This window comes from Rhinoraja longicauda, chromosome 10, assembly GCF_053455715.1.
Source record: "Rhinoraja longicauda isolate Sanriku21f chromosome 10, sRhiLon1.1, whole genome shotgun sequence".
Classification (NCBI taxonomy): Eukaryota; Metazoa; Chordata; class Chondrichthyes; order Rajiformes; family Arhynchobatidae; genus Rhinoraja; species Rhinoraja longicauda.
This window is the reverse complement of record NC_135962.1, coordinates 21625254-21650778: the sequence shown is the minus strand read 5'-3', so window position 1 is coordinate 21650778 and position 25525 is coordinate 21625254. Positions and strand designations below refer to the sequence as shown.

General features: G+C 45.0%; 1 protein-coding gene across 1 annotated transcript in view; it reads left to right on the top strand.

Annotated features, from left to right (window-relative positions):
• LOC144597735 (ryanodine receptor 3-like) overlaps positions 1–25525 on the top strand; it is a 308708-nt gene that overhangs the window by 106853 nt on the left and 176330 nt on the right. The window contains exons 36-40 of the mRNA XM_078407262.1: positions 2736–2962; positions 4316–5123; positions 6897–7097; positions 11515–11617; positions 24175–24312. Coding sequence (XP_078263388.1) covers positions 2736–2962; positions 4316–5123; positions 6897–7097; positions 11515–11617; positions 24175–24312 — 1477 coding nt within the window. The remainder of the gene's footprint in view (positions 1–2735; positions 2963–4315; positions 5124–6896; positions 7098–11514; positions 11618–24174; positions 24313–25525) is intronic.

The window sequence follows — 25525 nt, the reverse complement described above, 5'->3', positions numbered from 1 at the left end:
TTGAGCATTGAGGTGGGGAGGTCATGTTGCAGTTGTATAAGATGTTGGTGAGACCGCATTTAGAATATTGTGTTCAGTTCTGGGCACTATGTTATAGTAAAGATATTGTCAAGCTTGAAAGGGTTCAGGAAAGATTTACGAGGATGGTGTCAGGACTAAAGGGTGCGAGCTATAGGGAGAGATTAAGTAGGCTGGGTCTCTATTCCATGGAGTGTAGGAGGATGAGGGGAGATCTTATAGAGGCATGCAAAATCATGAGAGGAATAGATTGGGTAGATGCACAGAGTATTTCACCCAGAGTAGAGGAATCAAGGACCAGAGGACATAGGTTCAAGGTGGAGGGGAAAAGATTTAATAGGAATCCGAGGGGTAACTTTTTCACACAGAGGGTGGTGGGTGTATGGAACAAGCTGCCAGAGGAGGTAGTTGTGGTTGGGACTATCCCATCGTTTAAGAAACAGTTAGAGAGGTACATGGATAGGACAGGTTTGGAGGGTTATGGACCAAGTGCAGGCAAGTGGGACTAGGACAGCTGGGACATTGTTGGCCGGTGTGGGCGAGTTGGGCCGAAGGGCCTATTACCACACTGTATCAATCTATGACTCTTTGTATACATGCAAGGAATTTGCCTTGATACAAGGAATATTTAACTGAAATTGATCAAGGGCAGCATCTTATGTGGGCTTTGGGAGGCATATTGCAGTAGTGTATCAGTTGCAAAGAATTCTTAATGAAACTTTCAATATTGAGGAAGGAAGCCTTGTAATTTTCCACAGATGTTTTAAGCACTTGTGTAACGAGTCAGTGCTTTCATCTTCCCACTGAAGACCAATGTGGCCATGATGTCACTTCACAGATTTCCTGAGATGTTGGGTATTCCAAAACATCAGGGGGCCATAACAGAATCCATGCAACCCTCTGGTAGCACATTCCAAGAATTCTTGTGGCATTACCACGTCTCCTCTCCTGCATATACTGACTCATGCAGTCACTTTTAAAGGCACTACCTCTATCATTGACACCTATGTTTGCACTTCTGCTTGCAAACTGTGAAAGTGCCTTCAGGTACTTCCATTTGGTGTCTTCTTCAGGCTAGTTAGCAAACATACAGTGTCAAAAGAGAAACTTTTGTTAGAATGCTGGATCTGAGAACCACCTTCAAACATTACTTGTTTCATGCTGTCAGATCATTGCAAGCAAAGTGATATTTTAGGATATGAATTCATGGAATACATTGATGAAAACAGGCAATTACATACCATGAAGACCCTTCTGTGTGGCAGCATTTGACTGTGGATTATATCATTACACTCGAACAGTAGTTTGCTATGAAAACCCTATATCATGTTGGTGTACATTTATTAAATGTTGCCTCATACTCTGTCTTAAAAAAACCCTTTTGGTGATGCAGGGTTTTCATGGTCAAAATTTGAAATACCTCTGCATGATGAAGAATAGCTAAAAATAAAGTTGAAAGGGGCCTGGAAATATTTAGTTTAATTCTGTTTCATTTCTGTCGTGTGGTCGTGCTCTGATAGTCTGGCATTTGCTAGTTCAGAAACCCTGAATTGCCAGCATCTGAAACTTGTATGGGAAATTTTAGAATTTTAATATTAGAAATATTCTTCTATCTTTGATCAATCATTGAGTTTAAAGATGCTTATTTGATCGGTGTCAGGCTACAGTAAAACTCTAACAATCTGACATCTGACTATTGGGAAGGTCTTCTTATGAAGGGTATTATCAGTTTGAAGAAGGTTCTTGACCCAAAATGTCACCTGTCTATTTCTCTCCACGGATGATGGCAGGCCTGCTCGGTTTCTCCAGAAGTTTATTTTTGTTCAAAATTCCAGCATCTGTAGTCTCTTGTGAATCCTGATTATTGGGAATCCCTGATTTCTGGCATCTGCCACACTCATTCATCCAGAATGTAAACAGAGGGCCCATGAGATTGGGCCGGGATCTTGAATGCAACTGGAGATGGGGTCCAAACAGTGGGCCAAGTCCACTGCTGGAGCCTGATTGGATCTGGAACAATCAAGGTCAGGAAGGTGGAGTGGTTCACAGAATGAACCAGGGTCCAGAGTGCTTGTATATTTCCCACTCTCTTTAAATACACTGGGTTCATTGGAAAAACTATTAGACTACTGTGCGACTTCACTATCACATTGGAAAAATGATTAGTTCACTGTGTAATTTCATTGGGTTCATTGAAAAAATTATTACACCACTGTGTAACAGGTTTCTTTTTTTTTTAAAGTGAACTGAAAGGCATCAATCAGTAGCATCCAATGGTCTGGAAATTAGTCTAATGCTGCCAAAGTCCCAAGAGTGTCAGGTTATTGGAGTTTAACTATACTGTGATACTTACCAGTCTTAATTAATCATATACTGCAGTCATATTAGTGATTTTAAAATATTTAAATTAATGGAGACAAATGCACATGATCAAGTTATTTGAAAATGCTGCGACCATTCTGTGAATGAGACTTTTCTACTGTTTAGTACGTCTTTCATTTTAGAAATATATCACCTGTAATTTGACCAACATAAGTGATCTTTTTAAGCATTTTAATGTAACATGTTGGAAGATTGATAAAGTAATGTTTTGTTTGTGAGGCTATGTCTTTCTCCTAGTTTTTACTCATGAATGAGAAAGTAAATAATGGTGACTGTTTAATTGTTATACTCACATTGCTGTATGTTAACAAGACTATTATTATCTTCTGCCAAAGAATGCAATGCCCCTGTCTGCGGCTATATTTAAAAGTGAAGAGACGAATCCTATTCCACAGTGCCCTCCTCGACTTGACATACAGATGATCACTCCTGTTATGTGGAGCAGAATGCCCAATGACTTCCTCCATGTAGAGACAGCAAGAATTAGTGATCACCATGGTTGGGTTTTACAGTGTCTCGAACCATTGCAGATGATGGCATTGCATATTCCAGAAGAGAATAGGTCAGTACACCCCTTAAACAGTTAATGGCTCTGCATATTTACATTGCTGCAAAGTTTATAATGAGAAAATAGCATTAACCATTTGCTATCATTTTGGGTACCAATGGAAAAGATTCCATTTAAATTCTAAAAAGCATTCTTCCACACAGCTCAAAATCTACTGACTTTTTAAAACATATTTTCTTTAAGTGACAGTGACATTCAACTTTGACCTGGTTATAGAAATTAGATATTATGCATAAAACCCTACATTTGCCACAAAGTTTGACCTCTTTCAAATTTATCAACTGATTGAAACTGCCTAAACATCCTATTTTTTACTAAAGCTGTACTCAATTAAGTGTTCAGAATTTGAGCAGTCTATTCACATCATTAACAGCAATCAGAGGCAGTCGGTGATCGGGACATCAGAGGCTTAACTTAGATTTGCTTTTACTGTGAAATCAGGGTGACCACTGCAACAACATTAGGGTTTGTTTAAATCAACCTGGGGTCCATTACTTTGCGTTGACAAATAGCAGTAGTACAAACTGGCTGTTTTGTCCAGGGGGCAGGGTGTTTATGCATAATAGGTTTCCCCATGTTTTCGATTAAAAAATTCAAACCGGGACTCGATGTCCAATTGCAGTTATAGACATTTTTTTTTAAAGTTACATTTAAACATTTAATATATTTTATCAGAAACACAATATATTTAAGGCTGCATGCATCGATAAATTGTGAAATGGTTAAATGCCCAGATCGTTTTCATGAGAAGTGTTTAGGCTTTCATCAATACTGTAAGATAGCATTTATATAAAAAACATGTAAACATTTAGATATATGATATAAGTCCAATTTTCAACAATTAAAAGTATCAAAATTTCCTTGTAGAAAAACACCTGAAATTCTGATACTTTTAATTATTGAAAATTAAACTATTATCGTTATACTTCATTATCATTGTACACAAGACTTTAAAATAAAAATTGGTGAACTTTAAAAGTAGGTTATTGCATTATTTAAATTTCAGGGACATGAACAATTCCTTGCTAATGATAATAAATGTCACATGCAATGGGGAAACCACATTAATCCCTGGATTTCTCTTTTATCCTCACGATCAGAAGAGGACCTTTAAATCACATTAATGTAGATTTAGCCATTTCAAATGTATTATATCCTTTTTAATCATATAGGTTTTGATGTTGTGATGTCATATTTTTGTTTGACTGGGAACAAGATGGATACCTTTACAACCATTGGGAATATGCATTATTGTCTTGCTCCTTTAGCTGGTGATATCACAGTGGATTTTATTTTTTGCCAAACAATAATTAGAAATATTTATGATTTTTTAATAATCTTTTTCAGGTCTATAGATATTCTTGAGCTAACTGAAAATCAAGAGTTGATGAAGTTCCATTTTCATACATTGAAATTGTACTGTGCCCTTTGTGCTGTGGGCAATAATCGTGTAGCCCATGCTCTTTGTAGCCACATTGATCAAGCTCAACTAATGTTCACAACTGAGGATCAATATCTCCCAGGACTTCTACGCAGTGGTTTTTACGACCTCCTCTTAAGTATGCACTTAGAAACAGCAAAAGAAGCTAGATTAATTATGAACAATGAATTCATTATTCCTGTAACTGATGAAACCAGGAGCATAACATTGTTTCCAAAAAATAGTCAGTCTTATGGACGTCCCGGTGTTGGGCTCAGCACCTGCTTACGACCTCGATTAAACTTCTCATCACCATGTTTTGTCAGCACCAGTGAAGATAGACGCCCATATAGCCCGAAGTTGCCATTCAATATTCTTAAAGTCAAAGCAATTGAAATGCTCACAGAGGCTGTGACAGTTGGTGGGCCGCACATTCGAGATCCAGTGGGTGGAAGTGTGGAGTTTCATCTAGTCCCTATTCTCAAACTCATTAAAACCATGCTGATCACAGGCATGTTCGATGATAATGACGTCCAAAAAATTCTGCTACTAATCGATTCTGACCTATTTGGTGAACACCAAGAGGAGATGGTGGATGAAGGTAAACTAGAGAAAGAGATTGACATGAAAAATGAAGAAAAGGCAATAGAATCTGGAGAAGTAGCAACACAGGGATCTCCGCCGCCTTTAAAGGGACTGCTGGAAAAAAGTTTGCCAGAGTCTGTTAAACTTCAGGTACAATCCTAAGGAAATTCCACAAACACAATTTTCTGTACTGCATGGAAATTTAATGCATCCAAGTGTTTGTTTTTTATTTTTGCTGACCAAAAAATATTAATGGGAAGTTCCGGGGACTGTGCTTATACAGGAAAATTTAGTATGTTAAAGAATTCACTATCCTAGTCTGCCCTGAAAATTAAATTTAACAAAAGGAAGAGCTAAATGGACAGATAAATAAATGTATTGGCCTGGACCAACAGCAACTGTGAAAGTTTGGGAAGCACCAATGGGTTAGGGACCCACACAGCACTTTTAGGCACCTGTGGAAACTGAACAGCAGCACAGCTGGTCTCTACTCCAAAGCTGGATTCCTCGTGATCTTTTCATGAAGTCCAAAGGCAGAGTGCCAATTTCCACAGATTCCCCTGCACTTGTTTTGGGAAATCATTTGGACCCACCGACGCACTCAGTAGGAGGCTGGAAGCTTACTCCTTCCAACAAACACACCTCCCCTCTCCCCCTCACTCTTCCCTGTGCCTCACTTCAATACGCACCCATTTCTCCCACTATCCCTCCCACCTTTTCCAAACCCCACCTTACCCCTCCCGCCATGCCACTTTCACCTATATCCTTCCACTGGTTTTGCATTCCACTCCTCTTCCTCCTTATCTTTCAGCCTTTCATCTTTTCATCTCTGGCTTTTGTCCATCTATCTGGACAAATCAACCCGCTCACCTGAACTCACCTATCATGTGTAGGAAGGAACTGCAGATGTTGGTCTACACTGAAGACAGACACAAAATGCAGGTGTAACTCAGCAGGACAGGCAGCATCTCTGAATAGAAGGTTAGGTAATGTTTTGGGTTGAGACCTTTCTTCCCACCCATGGAATGGAAATACAATGGAAATTAGTAGTGATGTTAATGAATATTGACTTCTCTAACTTCAGGTAACCTTGCTTTCCTTCTCTCTCCATTACCCCCTCCCCCACCCCCCCCCCCCCCGATCTGCATCTCTTTGATGTCTTGTTTTCGCACCTTCCGCATCCTTGTCTCTGTGTCTCCCTCTCCCCTGACTCTCAGTCTGAAGAAGGATCTCGACCAGAAACATCACCCATTCCTTCTATCCAAAGATGCTGCCTCTCCCGCTGAGTTACTCCAACATTTTGTGTCTATCCTCCAATCAATTGTCAGGCTTTGTCCTCTTTCTTCCAGCTTTCTACCAGCTTTCTCCCATCTGCTACAATCTGTCTGAAGAAGGATCACAAACAGAATCCCCACCTGTCCATGTCCTCCAGTGATGCTGCCTAACCCACTGAGTTACTCCAGCACTTTGTGCCTCTTTTAGTAGTAAATTTGTGTCACTTTGTGACCAATGGCCAGAAACTGCAGTAATTTCATTCATGTCATTATAAAACCATTTGCACGGACTTAGCGATTGAGGGAAGTGGCCAGATGGTGGGATATTGGAGCATTTCCATCATAAATGTGAATATGAATTGGTCTGAAAATCCTTATTCTGGTCACTACATACCGATACCATACCGAACATAAGTGACCAATGCATTTTAAATTGGCTGTAATGCTAATCTGAGAAGAAAGCCTGTTGTTACTTGTTATGGTGACTCTTATGAGCACAATCCAGTCAATGTAAGGGACATTTAGACACAACAATAACTTGCCAGATGTAAAAATGATGTCCACAAGTCACAAATGAACAGGAAGATGTAGTTTTAGTTTGAGATGATAGGTCATTTTTCTAAGGAAGGTAATTTGTTCCTTTTTCCAGATGTGTGAACTGCTTCACTACTTCTGCGACTGCGAACTCCGACATCGAGTCGAAGCCATTGTTTCTTTTGCAGACAAGTTTGTCGCAAAGCTGCAAAGGAACCAGAGGTTCCGGTATGAAGAGCTTATGCTGGCCTTCGACATGTCTGCAGCATTGACTGCCAAGAAGACAAAGGAGTTCCGGTCACCACCTCAGGAGCAGGTGATATCCATTGTTTTTTAATTTTATTTTGAGTACTTTGTTTGGTTTTGAGATGCAACATGGAAACAGGCCCTTTGACCCACTAAGTCTGCGCCAACCATCGATCACCTGTTCACACTAGTTCTATGTTATCCCATATTCTCATCCTCTCTGCAAGTTAGGGGCATTTTTACAAAGGCAAATAAACCCACAAAGGTACACGTCTTTGAGATGTGGAGGGAGACCAGAGGTTGCCCATGCTGTCACAAGGAGAACATGTAAACACCACACAGACAGGACTCAAGGTAGGATGAAACTCAAGGTCTCTGGTGCTGTGAGGCAGCAGCTCTGTCAACTGCTCCACTGTGACACCTTGTGAATTCTATGAATGGATGAATTGCATATAATTACCAGCACTCCTGCCACTGCCTTCATTTGTATTAGAGGCAGTGCTATAAAGAAATGAAGCTGGCACTGATGCTTCAGGAGAATCTGAGAATAGTTTCCTGACACCAAAAGGGTTTTAATGACATGACATTTTTTTACTTTGATCTCTTTGAATTTTATTATATTGTCACTTTCACAACAATGCACAATACTTTTGCGTGTGCATTGTGGCAAAAGCAGCAACTTATGTATTCATATCAAACACATTTATTATAAAGTTCCCTTCATGATACCACCTTGCGATTATTTGATGAATAAATGTACATGATTTGCTTGGGTGTGCAGTTTCCATCAGCAGTGTCCCTGAAGTGCGGCAGAGGTTAAGTCAATCAACAACCAATCATCCCATTGGAGCTAATTACATCTAAAGTAAAATTGTTTCATTGAACACTGAAGTAAAATTTACTGCTAATGGGGGAAAATTTAATCTTGACATTTTTGATAAATAGTGGTAGGTGTTTTTATATTATTATTTTGCAACGACAGCAGATCTATTTAATATTTTCTCTCTTGAATGTTTGTTTTTGTTCGTGCACTACATTGAGGATGCCAGCAGCCATTGTTTGCCCAAGGCCCCTCTCTGCTCCAATTATAGATGGCTTCTTATGGATTCTCTACTTTTTTGTATTTTTGGCCACTGACTCCCTGAAATTCCCAGAAGGTTTGCGGTTACAAAACTTAGAATAGGATGCTCACTTCAGAGTCTGTTGCCAGGCATGCAGGTGACGTGACCTGCCCACCAGAGCCCAGAGCTGGTTGAGCAAGATTAGAGCTTCAAGGGTTCAAGGGTTTTGATCTGAGAGACTAAGCCAACATTGAATGTTAATCCTGCCAATGGTTTGAATGAATTTTTAGAGATTGTGGTTGTAGGATTAGTCTAGTTTAGCTTATTATTGTCAAATGTACAGTGAAAAGGCTTTTTAGGTTACAGTCAGTGAAAAGACTATACATGATTACAATCAAGACGTCAACAATGTACAGATAGAAGATAGTGGGTATAACTTTTCTGCTGGGTTAAACCTCCCCTATGGGTCACTTGTCCTATGCTTTGAGTAAATGCCCACACTCAATTGACCATGCGTTTGATGACAAGCTTGGTCTTGGAGAACTTTGATTTTACTCCCTCTGTGAATTATTCATGGAATTGCACAAAAAATTAACACCGTGGTTTCGAACATTGAGTAAGTATGCATGATGCATGATTAATAGGTTGGCTCATTCAGTTGAATATCTGCATCTCACCAATGGTTTGAGATAGTGAAGGAAAAAACTGCAGACGCTAGTTTAAATCGAAGGTAGACACAAAATGCTGGAGTAACTCAACGGGACAGGCAGCATCTCTGGAGAGAAGGAATGGGTGACGTTTCGGGTCGAGACTCTTCTTCAAACTAATATCAGGGGAGGGGGCAGGTCAAAGATAGAATGTAGTTGGAGACAGGAAGACCAGTGGGAGAACTGGGAAGGAGGAGGGGATAGAGACGGAAAGCAGGGACTATCTGAAGTTAGAGAAGTCAATGTTCATATCGCTGGGGTGTAAACTACCCAAGCAAAATATGAGGTGCTGTTCCTCCAATTTGCGCTGGGCCTCACTCTGACAATGGAGGCCCAGGACAGAAAGGTCAGATTGGGAATGGGAGGGGGAGTTGAAGTGCTGAGCCACCGGGAGATCAGGTAGGTTAAGACAGACTGAGCGGAGGTGTTCAGCGAAACGATCACCGAGTCTGCGCTTGGTCTCGCCGATGTAGAGAAGTTGACATCTGGAACAGCGGATACTGTTGATGAAGTTGGAGGAGGTGCACGTGAACCTCTCCCTCACCTGGAAAGATTGTTGGGGTCCTTGGATGGAGTCAAGGGGGGAGGTAAAGGGACAGGTGTTGCATCTCCTGCGGTTGCAGGGGAACGTACCTGGGGAGGGGGTGGTTTGGGTGGGAAGGGACGAGTTGATCAGGGAGGTTCGGAGGGAACGGTCTCTGCGGAAAGCAGAAAGCGGTGGAGATGGGAAGATGTGGCCAGTAGTGAGATCCCGTTGGAGGTGGTGAAAATGTTGGAGGATTGAGATAGTGATACGTATTGCTCACTGCTTGCTGACAAGCCCACTGAACTTCTAACTAAGATCAGCAGATTTGGCTTCTGCAAACTGGACAACTCAATTTACCAGGAGATCACACAAATGAATTCAGTGTTTGTTAATAAACTGCAATGCTTGGTCTCAGGTGATTCACAGCTTCGAGCTGCGTCTCATTTATGGAATGGAGAAGAGACTACTGGCCAACCCTACTCCAAATAACGAGAGGGCTGAGAAAAATCATCAGGGTTTTCCACTTCAATAATTTGTGAGGAAGAATATATTCAAAAAGTATTTTCAAAAATAAATCTAGAGGCTGGCTTAAAAATACCAAAAATATCAACCCCAGATGGTTTTCTGTTGCCATTTCTGGCCACTTGATTTCAGAGAAGATGTTAATATTTTGGAGTGCAGATTATATTATACCTATGATGAGGGGCTGAAGTTATATGGAGAAACTGAAGTTGTTCATCATTTGGGAAGAACAGGCTATTTGGAGCTTGATAGAGGACTTGTTGACATAATGACTATGGAGAAACTGTTTCTCCATAAAGTCATCAGCAAAATGTAGGCTATATATTTGTTGGTGGGCAGGAGAAGAAGGAGGTGACAGTGTAGTTGCAAAGCAATGAGCCGACGGGAAGAAGCAGCAGCCAGTGAGAGTGGAAGCAGCACCACGGTGACCGAGCATGTCCCGTCAGCAGCAGCGGCCTGAAGAAAGGGTTATCCCCAGGGGCTGCAATGTGAGCCACAGCAACAGCCACGTCAACTGGACTGGGTGATGGGTGAATAATGGTTCACTGGTGTACCTTGCGAGCCAGGGGTAGGTGCAGAATCCAAAGCTGGGGAGGCCATGCAAGTTAGGATGGCGTCAGTAGATCCATCCGCTATAAACAAAATCCATTATAAAAGTGTCTGTTAATAGTATATGCCCCTCTCACCCCCCATGTCTATGCAGGTCAGAGCTTAGTTGGAGGTTGTAGTGTTTAATATTTAGCCTGATGGTTTATTGGAAGAAGCTGTGTCTGAACCTGGATGTTAGAGTTTTCAGGCTTCTCTACCTTCTTCCTGATGGCAGGAGACAGGAGTGAAATGAGAGTGTGGTCAGTGTGGTGTGGGTCCCTGATGATCTGATTGGCTTTTTAAGGCAGTGACTCCTGCAGATCCATTCGATGGAGCGTAGGTCAGTACCTGTGATGGACGAGGCAGTATCCATCACATTTGGCAATCATCTTCATTGCTGGGCATTTGAGTTACTGAACCAGACCATGAAGCAACCAGTCAATATGATCTCTACTCTGCACCTGTAGAAGTTCAAGAGAGTATTCATTGACATACCGAATCTCCTCAATCTTCTAAGGAAGTAGAGGTGGGAAAACAATTGTTGGGTTCATGGAAAGGAACAGCAGATTGTGAATAAGTGGATAACTGTATATAAACTTTTCAATTCTGAATCATTGCAATCCCATGTCAGGTAGCTTCCATCGTGGGCACATTATCATCTATACCTACCTTTGCCCTAACCAAACCATGAATAAGACTGGACAGACAGCTTCATGTTCTACTTCTTAAAAATGAACAATTCTGCGAACAGTATTTAATAGAGTGAAAGTTTAATGTATAAAAGGTATTTGAGAATATATTTGTTTTACACCAATACACTTTATGCACTAATTTCAGAATTGTTCAGGCAACGAAGCCTCTTACAAAAATGAGGTTATTATTAGTGTCCTGTTTCCCTCTTTTCCTAAAATCTGTGGTAACTCAATGAATTATAAGCTCATAGAATTGAAAAATTAAAGGTCAGCAAAGCTATGAAATCAAATTGTATTATTGAATGTTTCCTTCAATACTAATAATGAATCATTTTAATAGTCTGTTCTTATTGTATTGTAACGGATTTTGATTTCTGATGTTCTCTTGTAGATTAATATGTTACTGAACTTCAGGAATGATGATGATTCCACTTGCCCTGAAGACATGCGTGAAGAACTGTGTGACTTCCATGATGACCTTCAAACGCATTGCGGTGAGTAATAAAACACTGAGGACCCAGGGTATACCATTTCAGCTGAACAGAGGAGCCAAGTTATTTATAGTGATGGTAATGCTACCTTGTCCACTTGCCAAATTAATAAATCAATGAATTTGGATTGTGGGAAATCCAACTAATGAAATTTAGAAAATAATTAAATAACAGATGAAAAGGGACTGTGCACCGCCCCGGACAAAATCAATTCATCCTCATTAGTCTAGTCAACTAATGCATCATGTAGAAGCTATCGAATTGTACTGGAGCCTACCAGGGCGAAGGCAATTCTGGATTTAGTGTTGTGTAATGATCCTGATCTGATAAGGGGACTAGAGGTAAAAGAGCCATTAGGAGGCAGTGATCACAACATGATAGGTTTTACTCTGCAAATGGAAAGGCAGAAGGGAAAATCGGAAGTGTCAGTATTACAGTATAGAAAAGGGGATTACAGAGGCATGAGGCAGGAGCTGGCCAAAATTGACTGGAAAGAGGCCCTAGCAGGGAAGACGGTAGAACAGCAATGGCAGGTATTCCTGGGAATAATGCAGAGGTTGCAGGATCAATTTATCCCAAAGAGGCGGAAAGACTCTAAGGGGAGTAAGAGACACCTGTGGCTGACAAGGGAAGTCAGGGACAGCATAAAAATAAAGGAGAGGAAGTATAACATAGCAAAGAAGAGTGGGAAGACGGAGGATTGGGACTCTTTTAAAGAGCAACAAAAGTTAACTAAAAAGGCAATATGGGAAGAAAAGATGAGGTACGAGGGTAAACTAGCCAATAATATAAAGGAGGATAGCAAAAGTTTTTTTAGGTACGTGAAGAGGAAAAAAATAGTCAAGGCAAATGTGGGTCACTTGAAGACAGAAGCAGGGGAATTTATTATGGGGAACAAAGAAATGGCAGACGAGTTAAACCGTTACTTTGGATCTGTCTTCACTGAGGAAGATACACACAATCTCCCAAATGTTCTAGGGGCCGGAGAACCTAGGGTGATGGAGGAACTGAAGGAAATCCACATTAGGCAGGAAATGGTTTTGGGTAGACTGATGGGACTGAAGGCTGATAAATCCCCAGGGCCTGATGGTCTGCATCCCAGGGTATGTAAGGAGGTGGCTCTAGAAATAGTGGAAGCATTGGAGATCATTTTTCAATGTTCTATAGATTCAGGATCAGTTCCTGTGGATTGGAGGATAGCAAATGTTATCCCACTTTTTAAGAAAGGAGGGAGAGAGAAAACGGGTAATTATAGACCAGTTAGTCTGACATCAGTGGTGGGGAAGATACTGGAGTCAATAAGGCTGCAGGGTGACTTGGACAGGTTGTGTGAGTGGGCGGATACATGGCAGATGCAGTTTAATGTAGATAAGTGTGAGGTTATTCACTTTGGAAGTAAGAATAGAAAGGCAGATTATTATCTGAATGGTGTCAAGTTAGGAAGAGGGGATGTTCAATGAGATCTGGGTGTCCTAGTGCATCAGTCACTGAAAGGAAGCATGCAGGTACAGCAGGCAGTGAAGAAAGCAAATGGAATGTTGGCCTTCGTAACAAGAGGAGTTGAGTATAGGAGCAAAGAGGTCCTTCTACAGTTGTACCGGGCCCTGGTGAGACCGCACCTGGAGTACTGTGCAGGTTTGGTCTCCAAATTTGAGGAAGGATATTCTTGCTATTGAGGGCGTGCAGCGTAGGTTCACTAGGTTAATTCCCGGAATGGCGGGACTGTCGTATGTTGAAAGGCTGGAGCAATTAGGCTTGTATACACTGGAATTTAGAAGGATGAGGGGGGATCTTATTGAAACATATAAGATAATTAGGGGATTGGACACATTAGAGGCAGGAAACATGTTCCCAATGTTGGGGGAGTCCAGAACAAGGGGGCCACAGTTTAAGAATAAGGGGTAGGCCATTTAGAACGGAGATGAGGAAGAACCTTTTCAGTCAGAGAGTGGTGAAGGTGTGGAATTCTCTGCCTCAGAAGGCAGTGGAGGCCAGTTCATTGGATGCTTTCAAGAGAGAGCTGGATAGAGCTCTTAAGGATAGCGGAGTGAGGGGGTATGGGGAGAAGGCAGGAACGGGGTACTGATTGAGAGTGATCAGCCATGATCGCATTGAATGGCGGTGCTGGCTCGAAGGGCTGAATGGCCTACTCCTGCACCTATTGTCTATTGTCTATTGTCTATTGAATTCCATTTGTTTCATAGAGAAGAAATTAAATCTAAATGGAAATAGTATATTGCAATAATTTTGCCCAGCACCATCTAAAGTAGCTCCTGGAAAACATACAACATGGAAAAATCATGCATCCTCTCAAGCTCCCCTGTCCTTTCTTGAGGGAAAGATCTGCAGTTTTCCTTTACAAACATACACAGTCTGTTACATACACTTTGAATGTGGACAGTAAACTGTCTAATGTAACCCTGTGATGCTATACAAGGAGCGCATTGCAAGAAAATGTAATGCAAGGGTGACCTTCACAGCAAACTAAGAGCTGTGTCAGGGGCCTAGGAGCAGATGGCCCTGAGGGCATGTCTCATAATAACTAGGAATGATTGTAATAGGTTGTAAATCCAGGCCCAACTGTCTTAATGGATCAGCACGTGTCTTCTGAGGTGCCATTTATACCTGCAAGCTAGGATCTCAATCATAGTACTGAGGAAGTTTCTCTGACTCTATAAAGTCATTAATGTAGCTGCTTGCAATCCATCATCAGACCAATTTAACCAAACGTGATATGCCATACTATCGTATCTTCACATCTCTTAAAAGACTGTTTAGAAGGGCTGCAAGGACAAACCAATGAATGATAGACTGATGAGACTGATGTCAGTGGTGGTAAATTTGTTGGAGGGAATTCTTGGGGGCAAAATCTACCAGCATTTGGATAGGCATGGATTTATTAGGATAGTCAGCATGGCTTTAGTGCATGGGAATTTGTGTCTCACAAATCAGAGTTTTTTTGAAGAGGTCACCAAGAGAATTGCTGAAGGTGGAGCAGTGGACGTCATCTATATGGAGTCATAGAGTCATAGAGTGATACAGTGTGGAAACAGGCCCTTCGGCCCAACTCACCCACACCGGCCAACAATGTCCCAGCCACAAGAGTCCCACTTGTCGGTGCGTGGTCCATATCCCTCCAAACCTGTCCTATCCATGTACCTGTCTAACTGTTTCTTAAACGATGGCATAGTGCCAGCCTCAACTACCTCCTCTGGCAGCTTGTTTCATACACCCACCACCCTTTGTGTGAAAAAGATACCCCACGGATTCCTATTAAATCTTTTCCCCTTCACCTTGAACCGATGTCCTCTGTTCCTCGATTCCCCTACACTGGGCAAAAGACTGTGCATCTACCCAATCTATTCCTCTCATGATTTTGTATATCGCTATAAGATCCCTCATCCTCCTGCGCTCCATGGAATAGACCCAGCCTACTCAACCTCTCCCTATTTCTCACACCCTCTAGTCCTGGCAACATCTTTGTAAATCTTTTCTGAACCATTTCAAGCTTGACAATATCTTTCCTAGAACATGGTTCCCAGAACTGAACACAATATTCTAAATGCGGTCTCACCAACATCTTATATAACTGCAACATGACCTCCCAACGTCAATACTCTGACTGATGAAGGCCAAAGTGCCAAAAGCTTTTTTGACCACCTTATGTATCTGCGACTCGACCTTCAAGGAACCATGCACTTGTACTCCTAGATCCCTCTGCTCTATAACACTACCTAGAGGTCTACCATTTACTGTGTAGGTCCTGCCCTTGTTCGATGTCCCAAAATTGTCCACCTTCAACTTATCTGCATTAAATTCCATCAACCATTTCTCCGACAACCTGGCCAATCGATCCAGATCCTGCTGCAATCGTTCACAACCATCTTCACTATCTGCAAAACCACTAACCTTTGTATCATCAGCAAATTGCGAATCTTGCCCTGTATGTTCTCATCCAAATCATTGATGTGGATGACAAACTGTAACGGGCCCAGCACTGAACCCTGAGGCACACCACTAGTCACAGGCATCCAGTCTGAGAAGCAACCTTCCACAATTACCCTCTGTTTCCTTCCATGGAGCCAATTTGCTATTCATTCAGCTATCTCTTCTTGGATCCTATGCGATCTAACGTTCCAGAGAAGCATGCCATGCAGAACCTTGTCGGTCGCCTTACTGAAGTCCATGTACACAACATCTACAGCTCTGCCCTCATCAACCATTTTGGTCACGTCTTCAAAAAAATCAATCAGATTTGTGAGACACGACCTTCCACGTACAAAACCACGCTGACTATCCCTAATCAGCCCTTGCCCTTCCAAATGCCTGTATATCCTATCCTTCAGAATACTCTCCAGTAACTTACCAACTACAGATGTTAAGCTCACCGGCCTATAGTTCCCAGCGTTTTCTCTGCAGCCCTTCTTGAAAAGAGGTGCAACATTTGCCCCACTCCAGTCTTCCGGCACCTTTCCTGTATTTAAGAATGACGTAGTGGGTCTGGACACAGTAGGAATCAGGCAAGATGCCAGGTAGGTATTAACAGTAATTTTAATGCAGAAACAGAACATCCACACTCTCTTCAGTCTCAAGCACGAGTTATCTCTCTAGCCCCTTCAGGCAAACCTCGTAGCACTAGTCCCTTCCCCAGGCCTGCCCAACCCGTGCCGAGGGGGATGATCCAGGGAGTGGCCTAATCCCCGAGTACCGCAACAGGACCCCCCCCCCCAAGAACCGGAGGCACGAAACGGAAAGGGGGACGTAGGAGATGACCAGCCCGTGTGCGCACCACGGCGGTCGCAGGAACTTGAACCACACTGCCAGGTGAAGAAAGCTGCGGGGAGGCTGGGGGTAAGGGCCGGGATGCAGGACGACCTCGAGGGCGAGGCCGCGCCAGTAGGACCGGCTGGCTAATAGAAACCGTCTCAGGATGACCCCCCATGTTCAAAACGAAGGTGGCCAAGCCACGCTCGAGCACCTTGAATGGTCCTTCATACGGACGCTGAAGGGGCGTCCGGTGTACATCCCGGCGCAGGAAAACAAACGGACAGTCCTGCAGAGCGGAAGGGTCGTGCGGCCGAACCGAACCGCGACGAGACGTCGGCACCGGAGCAAGCTTGCCCACCGTCTCCCGAAGGCGTTGCAGGGCGGCCGATGGTTGTTCCGCCTGACCCTGGGCTGATGGAATAAACTCACCGGGCACGGTCAGCGGGGCACCATACACCAATTCGCCGAGGAGCTGGCCAAGTCCACTTTGGGCGCAGTGCGGAAGCCCAGTAAAACCCACGGCAATGCATCAACCCAGTCCGGGTGAACGAGCCGGGCCTTCAGGGCAGCCTTGAGCTGGCGGTGGAAGTGCTCCACCAGGCCGTTCGCCCGCGGATGGTACGACGTGGTGTGGTGCAGGTTAACTCCAAGTAGGTGAGCCATGGCTGATCACAGTTCGGAGGTGAATTGCAGCCCCCAGTCGGACGTAATGTCGAGCGGCACTCCAAATCTGACAATCCAGTGTACCGCCAAGGCACGGGCACAAGTAGCGGCAGAAGTGTCTAGCAGTGGAACTGCTTCCTGCCACCGCGTGAGATGGTCGACCACGGTCAGGAGGTGGGTGAAGCCCCGAGAAGGCGGCAGCGGCCCCATGATGTCCACATGGACGTGGTCGAACCGCTGACAAGGGACGATGAACTCCTGGAGCTGCGGTCGCGCATGCCGCTGTACTTTGGCAGTTTGGCACGGGATGCAGGTGCGCGCCCAATGTCCAACCTGTTTACGTAACCCGTGCCACACGAAAAGGGAAGCCACGGGGGCTGTCGTCGCCCGGATGGAAGGATGGGCCAGCCCATGGAGCACCTCGAACACTCTGCGCCTCCAGGCAACAGGAACAATGGGGCACGGCTGCCCGGTGGATACATCGCACAGCAGAGTTGCGCCCCCAGTGCCACAGAGAATGTCCTCCAACCGTAGGCCCGAAATGGCGGTACGATAGGCGGACATCTCATTGTCCGTCAGCTGGGCCGCCGCATGGGCTGAGTAGTCGATGCCATCGGCCACTTGCAGGACGGCGTGGATCGCGGGTCGAGACAAGGCGTCGGCCACTCTGTTGTCTTTGCCCCCGATTAAACAGATGGAGGTAGTGTACTCCGAGACGAAAGCTAACTGCCGCTGCTGGCGAGCTGACCACGGGTCGGACACCTTGGCAAACGCAAAGGTGAGGGGCTTGTGGTCAGTGTATGCGATGAAGGTTCGCCCCTCGAAGAAGTAGCGGAAGTGGCGGACTGCGAGGTAAAGGGCGAGGAGATCACAGTCAAAGGCACTGTAGTTCCGCTGTGCACCGCTGAGGTGCCTGCTGAAGAAAGCGAGAGGCTTCCAGCACCCATCCATCTGCTGTTCTAGCACCGCCCCACCGCCACATCCGAAGCATCGACCTTCAGGCTTGTTGGTGCATCCGCCAGTGGGTACATGAGCATCATGGCCGTAGCCAGGGCTTCCTTGGCGAGTTTGAATGCTGCCACCGCATCGTCAGTCCTTTCGACCTCCGTGCACTTGCCCGCCATGAGGTGGAGCAGCGGGTGCATGATCCGGGCCGCAGACGGCACAAATCGGTGGTAAAAGGCCACCATCCCAACGAACACCTGGAGGCCCCTCACGGTGGTCGGGCGTGGAAACTGGCGCACCGCGTCCACCTTGTCCAGGAGCGGCAGTGCCCCATGCGGAGTCACGTGGTGGCCCAGGAAATTGATGGACGTCACCCCAAAACAGGATTTGGCTATGTTGATGGCCAGCCCATGATCGCTGAGGCACAGAGATGGGTAGCATGCTCCTGTCTCGAGCGGCTTGCCACCAAAATGTCATCGAGGTAAACGTAAACAAAGTCCAGGTCACGGCACACGCAGTCCATAAGCCGCTGAAAGGCTTGGGCCGCGTTCTTAAGTCCGAACGTCGAACAGGCCAAATGGCGTCACGATGGCCGTCTTGGGGACGTTGTCTGGGTGGACGGGAATTTGATTGTAGCCACGCACCAGATCGACCTTGGAAAACACCGTGGCCCCAGCCAGGTGCGCGTTAAAGTCCTGAATGTGGGGGACCGGATACCTGTCAGCGATGGTAGCATCGTTAAGCCGACGGTCTGCCTTGGGGACCATATGGAGCGGGGACGCCCACGGGCTGTCTGAGCGGTGCACAATACCCAGGGACTCCATAAGGCGGACCTCCTCCTGAGCGAGACGGAGATTGTCTGGTGGAAGACGCCGCGCCCGGGCGTGCAGGGGCGGGCCAGTGGTGGGAATGTGATGCTCCACCCCGTGCTTCGGGGCAGAGGGGTGGAACTGGGGGTCGAGGATTTCGGGGAACTCGGCCAGAATGCGCGAGAACGTAGCGTCCACGGATGACAGGGGCCCATCAGGCAGCATGACCGGGACGCCCACGCGGAGGGAAACGGGCTGCAAGGTGACAGAGTGCACCAAACGCTGCCACTTGACGTCCACGAGCAGGGAATGTGCCCGTAGAAAGTCCGCGCCCAGCAATGGCTGGAACACATCCGCAATGACGAATGGCCAGGGGAAGCGGCCCTTTCCGAAGTTGAGGGAGAGCGTGCGCATCCCGTATGAGCGGATTGGTGTCCCGTTTGCCACGTCAAGGAGGGGGTCGCGTTTACCATAGCGGATGTAAACATTCGAAGGGGGAAGAATGCTCACCTCAGCCCCTGTGTCCACAAGGAAACGAGCCCCGGTGCGGCGATCCCACGCAAAAACGCAATGAATCTGGCCGGCCGCCGAAGCAATCACTGACGGCTGGCCCCTGCGTTTCCCGGGAACGAGCAGGGCTGCCGGCATTGAAGGGCTGAAGGTCCCCAGCAACGGTGAAAGTAGCACCAGCCCCCTCTGCTGGCGCCTGTGGAAACGGGCGGCTGTACGGGCTGATCCGACCACCAGCGACCTCTGGTGCGGAGGAACTGACGGCAGGCTGCGCGGGAAAGATGCGCTGCTGGCCGGGTGTGCCGTTGCAGCCGGGTCCCGCCGCGAAGGACTCGAGGAGCGGTGGAGACGCGGTCAATCGAGGCACCGACCTGCGGATCGGCGTCAGACCTCGGAGGAACGTCCAGCACGCCGAGGGCCAGGTGACGGGCTATCCAGAGTTCATCGGCGCGCTCGCCCACCGCCTGAATGTTGGTGAGCTGCTGGCGGAGATCCGACGGCAGCTGCTGCAGGTAAGCGTGTTTAAATAAAAAGCAGGGCTCGTGGTCGCCCATCAGGGCCAGCATATCGCCCAGCAGTACCGACGGGCGGCGGTCACACAGGCCAGTCATCCGTAGGATCTGGGTCGCCCGCTCGGCCTCGCTGAGGCTGAACTTCCTTAGGAGAAAGGCCTTGAGGCCCTCATACTTATTACCCGCCGGGGGGGCGCGGAGGAAAGGTCTGACCCATCGCGCAGTGGCCTGGTCGAGGGCGCTGATAACGTAAAAGTACTTGGTTGTCACTCCCCGCAGTGCAAACTGCGCCTCGGCCTGGTCAACCAGAAATCAGGGTCGCCGGTCCAAAGGGGAGGCAGCTTCAACGCCACGGCATGGAGAGCGGCGCGGTCGGCAGAGTCCACGGGGTGGGGTCCGGCAGGGTCCAGAGGCGGCTGACCGGTAGGGCTGGGTAGTGCGTGTTGAGGAATGTTCAGGTCCATCGCGACTTGCGAGGAAATGTCGAGGGTCACCAGTGTAGTGCGTCTGGACGCAGTAGGAATCAGGCAAGACGCCAGGTAGGTATTAACAGTAATTTTAATGCAGCAACAGAACATCCACACTCTCTTCAGTCTCGAGAACGAGTTATCTCTCTAGCCCCTTCAGGCAAACCCCTTAGCACTAGTCCCTTCCCCAGCCCTGTCCAACCCGTGCCGAGGGGGATGATTCAGGGAGTGGCCTAATCCCTGGGTACCGCCACAGACTCGTACATTTTAACCAGGCCTCGCGCAAGATCACGAGGAGCATGGATAAAGTGAACGCTCACAATCTTTTTGCTTGGATAGATGATTCTAAAAACTGGAGGACATTGGAGGACATTGGCTCAAGATGAGAAGGGGGAGGTTTAAGAGGAACCTGGGGCAACTTTTTCACTCAGAGGGTAGTCTGTACCTTGAATGAGATGCCACAGGAAACATAGAAGCGAATGCAATTATGACAGAAAATATATTTGGACAGATATCTGAATAGGGTTTGGGAGTTATGGACCAAATGCAGGCAAAAGGGACTCGCGCAGAATGCAAATTGTTCAGCATGGATAGGATGGGCCAAAGGGCCTGTTTCCCTGCTGAAGAGGTCTATGACTCGATGACTGTTGCTACACCAAACAATAATGTGTCCCATAGATAGACAAGCTGGGCTGCATTTTCCATTATTAGGGTTATTTACCTAATTTTCCCACTTTTTTATATAGATCAGTGACCAGCCTGAGCTGCACTTTAACTAAAGCTGAATCACCAGTCTGTTTCCGCTTCCACTTGGGTCCCAATATTTACAATTAAATGCAGAGGAAATGTGTTGGGAGCTGAAGGCTGTAAATGCCTGCTGAATTTAGTCGTAAGACTTTATTAGGATTTTTTCAATTCGGTCTCCGTTCGGCAGCTGATCAGATTGAGAGGCTGGCCAGGTCATGATGGAATGTCAGCAGTAACAGGACACAGCCAGACCTTGCCAGCTGGATAGTTCCCAGCAAAGGGAGAGGATTGCAGTATGACTGTGCAGTTTGGGGGTATGGTGAAAGGTAATGCTCTCAGCATAGGAGTGACGGGAGACACTCGTTTCTCATTCTCCCATTGATGTTTTATTTAAGCATGTGCAAGGAAATCACCCAGATACAAAGTTTCAGGTTGTCTTAATCATAACTCCTATAGTGATTATTATACTCTCAGCATAATTACATGTGAAATGTATCAGCCACTCTTAAAGTCACTGTGGATGACCTGTTTCATGGCCAATCTACAAATATTTAATAATTCAAGACCAGCTGAGGCGAGACCTCGGTCATTAATAATATATCTGAGATTCAGCCCATCATCCCATGTCACAAGGTCATTTGCCCTCACCAGGCCTCTTCTTAGTAACCTTGTTTTATTTGCATACCATTTGTGTTATCATACCAATCAACTCTTGCTGCATTCTTACAGAAGTCAATTGCTTTAAGAACAGGCCTGTGGCCCCTTCATGTCTTTAAGGGTATATTCCAGTGGGTTGTTTGTTTATTCTGGCCAGTTTGCTACCTCAGTTATGCAGCTGAGGTTGGATTTCCTTAATAGTCCAGAGAAATGTACTCTGTTGTAACAAATGTATACCAATTGGATCAACGTCACAAGTGTTAGAAAAAATAACCTCCCTACACTCTTAAATCTGAAAGCAAGTTTCAGTGCATTTTGTGAGCAGGGATGGGTGCGGAAGCCGAAGCATAAATCCATAACTTTCAATGCTGTTTACATTTCAGGAGAGTCAAGTTTAGTTTAGAGGTACAGCGGGGAAACGAGCCCTTCGTCCTACCTACCAGCGATCCCCACAAATTAACACTATCCTACACACACTAGGAACATTTTTTTAAACATTTATACCAAACCAATTAACCTACAAATCTGTACGTCTTTAGAGTGTGGGAGGAAACCAAAGATCTCGGAGAAATCCCATGCAGGTCACTGGGAGAATGTACAAACTCCGTACAGACAGCACCCATAGTCAAGATCGAACTTGGGTCTCTGGCACTGTAAGGCAGCAACTCTACTGTGCGCCATCATGCTATCTTAAGAGGTTCTTGTATCATCACTTTTGTATTTCTAGATAAAGGGCAAGAAATAATTTAATATTTGTAAAGATCTCCCCTCCCCACTGACATTTTCTGTAAGGCCATTAATAAGTTGTAGTGATTTTAACAGCAGAACATAATAGGCTTATGAAATGGAACTGGCAAACTATTTATACTCTTGGGCTTTAAACAGCCTTCATTCTGTCTGTCATTTTTAATGGAGTAGACTTGTTACGGAAGACCACTTATAGGTCTGTGTGGTACAGTTGTCTTTTGAAAGTATACAGTTACTTCATTTATTTAGTGTTCAACAAAATATCCTATCAATTTCAGAAATAAAGGACCCAAATAAAACACAATGTATGGATTACACATAGTCGTGAAACACTGCAACCAGGCTAAATATCAGTTCTCATGCCATCTATTGGTCAAAATACCAATCAAATGGCTATCAACTTATGGATGCATTTCTGCAGGTTGCTAATTGCACTAACGTCCTATGTAAACATGTTTAAGTGAGCATATGAGCATGATGCACATGGTTTGTGGCATGTACTCAATGATGAAACTTCTACCCAAGGTTCTGTACAAATCAGTTAGTCCTGTTGGAAATGGCAAAATGTTGGTGCTAAAAAATCAATCGTCTCAGATATTGTTTTTTCTCTCGCGTTCCCCCAGATGGCAGCCATTGTTTTCTGCTTTTGCCCACCTGTCACATCCCAATTGTGATATGGTGTCTTGCAGAGTTTTCTTCTTGATGCCCCTATTACCACAGCATTAGCGGTAGTCAAGGGAAAGGTACATATGGGCTGGTAGTAAGAATCACCATACTTTTCCCAAAATTCCCTTATGCAGGGCAAAGATCCTGACGCTGCGACCTGTCCATGTTGAAGGCCCACATATTCATTGAGTCAGAAGGTGATTTACTGATTGTCATGGTGCTTCCATCCTGCTTAGTTTTTTAGCCCTGCAGCAGGGAATTCACCAATATGTCATTAAAGCATACACGTCTACCCTGGCTTAAGAATGTCCATTTATGTACAGTCGGTACACACAAGCGAGCATTTGAGAGACCAAGAAATGTGTTTGTTAGTGTTTCTGGGCCTGTAGCCACCCTCTGCTGTGTGGAAACCCAGTTTATGATGCATTTCTGACTTATGAACTGTTTGGGTTATGAACACTTCCCTGGAACAGTTCTGTTGTTACCTGGAGAGAAGCTGTACATAAATATGTGTGCATAATACAGCGTGCATAATAGCTTAATGCTCAATTTATTTTCCGTGACCTCTCACTCAATTGTGCTGATTCATAGAAATTTGTAAAGTCAGACTGTGGGTAAATGGCCCCTTTGCCCCACCAAGTACTATCAAGGACCCATTTACACTAATCCCATTTAATTCTACCCATGTTCCCATCAACACCCCCAATTATTGAAGGACAATTTAGAGTAGCTTATTAACCCCACAAACTGCATATCTTTGGCATGCTGTAGAAAACCAGAAGTGCTGGAGGAGTGGTTAGCACACAGCAAAAGCTTTTCACTCTACTTCTGTGCACATGACAATAAACTAAACTAAACTAAACTCACCATCACAGAAAGAACATATAAACTTCATATAGCATTGGAGATCAAGATTGAACTCGGGTCACTGAAATTGTGAGAAATAGCTCTACTAACATGTACCACAGTTCCCCCACTGCCTTAACACTTTTAATATTGACTAATATTCTGTAAATGCCAGTGATTGATGAAGTGAACTCTAGCATTCTTATCATATGCTTTACCTTCAGGTATTCCACTTGAAGAAGAGGAGGAAGAAGCAAAAGATGAATCTCTGATGGGAAAGTTGCTTTATTTAGTGCATAAAATCAAAGGGAAGCCAAAGAAAGTTGAAGAACCACCAAGTGAAGAAGAAGTGAAAAAACCTGGTGAGTGCCAACATAGTGGACTGAAATCTTCTGTTTTAAATCTGTACTCATCTGAAGACGAGTGGCAGATTAGTTAAATGCAGTAAGACTAACATTGAAAACACTATTGGGAAATAAATTGCAAGTGGATGCATACCACCTGCAGTCATCTGTGAATGGAAGTACAGATTTATAGGGTACAACAACATTTGGTGATATATTGGAAATATGGTGATGATTAGAATAACTTCAACTCACAGAGCCAAACCCCAAGATTTCCAAATTAATACAATTAAAAAATCAATAAACAATTATAAAAAGTTTCAAACGTTTCAAAAAGATTTAAAATAATTTATAACCCTTAAAATGTAGTTTATTAAACAAGCTCAAGTCACACATTTTAATAATAACACAATAGAAACAAATATGCCTTTTCCTTTGCAGCTGTTCCTTTCCATTCATATGAATGGGTCCGTGATTTTTGCTATCTCCAAATTGGTGCAGGTTTAGGAGGCGGATTCCCCAGATCAACTCTAGGGGACTGCAACAATTTTTTGTTCTGCCATTGAACTTCCTTGGAGCACCCCTGAGAAATCTCCACTAACCTTTAGGATTTCGATTCATGTGTTGAGCAGGGACTGGATGATATCAATACTATGCAGAATTGCTGGCATTCACTTAGAGATTCTGTCCTATTTAGGTATTTATTCACAAAATGCTGGAGTAACTCAGCAGGTCAGGCAGCATCTCGGGAGAGAAGGAATGGGTGACGTTTCGGGTCGAGACCTTTCTTCAGACTGATGTCAGGGGGGCGGGACAAAGGAAGGATATAGGTGGAGACAGGAAGATAGAGGGAGATCTGGGAAGGCAGAGGGGAAGAGAGGGAGAGAAGAACCATCTAAAGTTGGAGAACTCGATGTTCATACCACTGGGCTGCAAGCTGCCCAGGCGAAATATGAGGTGCTGTTCCTCCAATTTCCGGTGGGCCTCACTATGGCACTGGAGGAGGCCCATGACAGAAAGGTCAGACTGGGAATGGGAGGGGGAGTTGAAGTGCTCAGCCACCGGGAGACCAGTTTGGCCAACGCGGACCGAGTGTAGGTGTTGAACGAAGCGATCGCCGAGCCTGCGCTTGGTTTCGCCGATGTAAATAAGTTGACATCTGGAGCAGTGGATGCAATAGATGAGGTTGGAGGGGGTGCAGGTGAACCTCTGTCTCACCTGGAAAGACTGT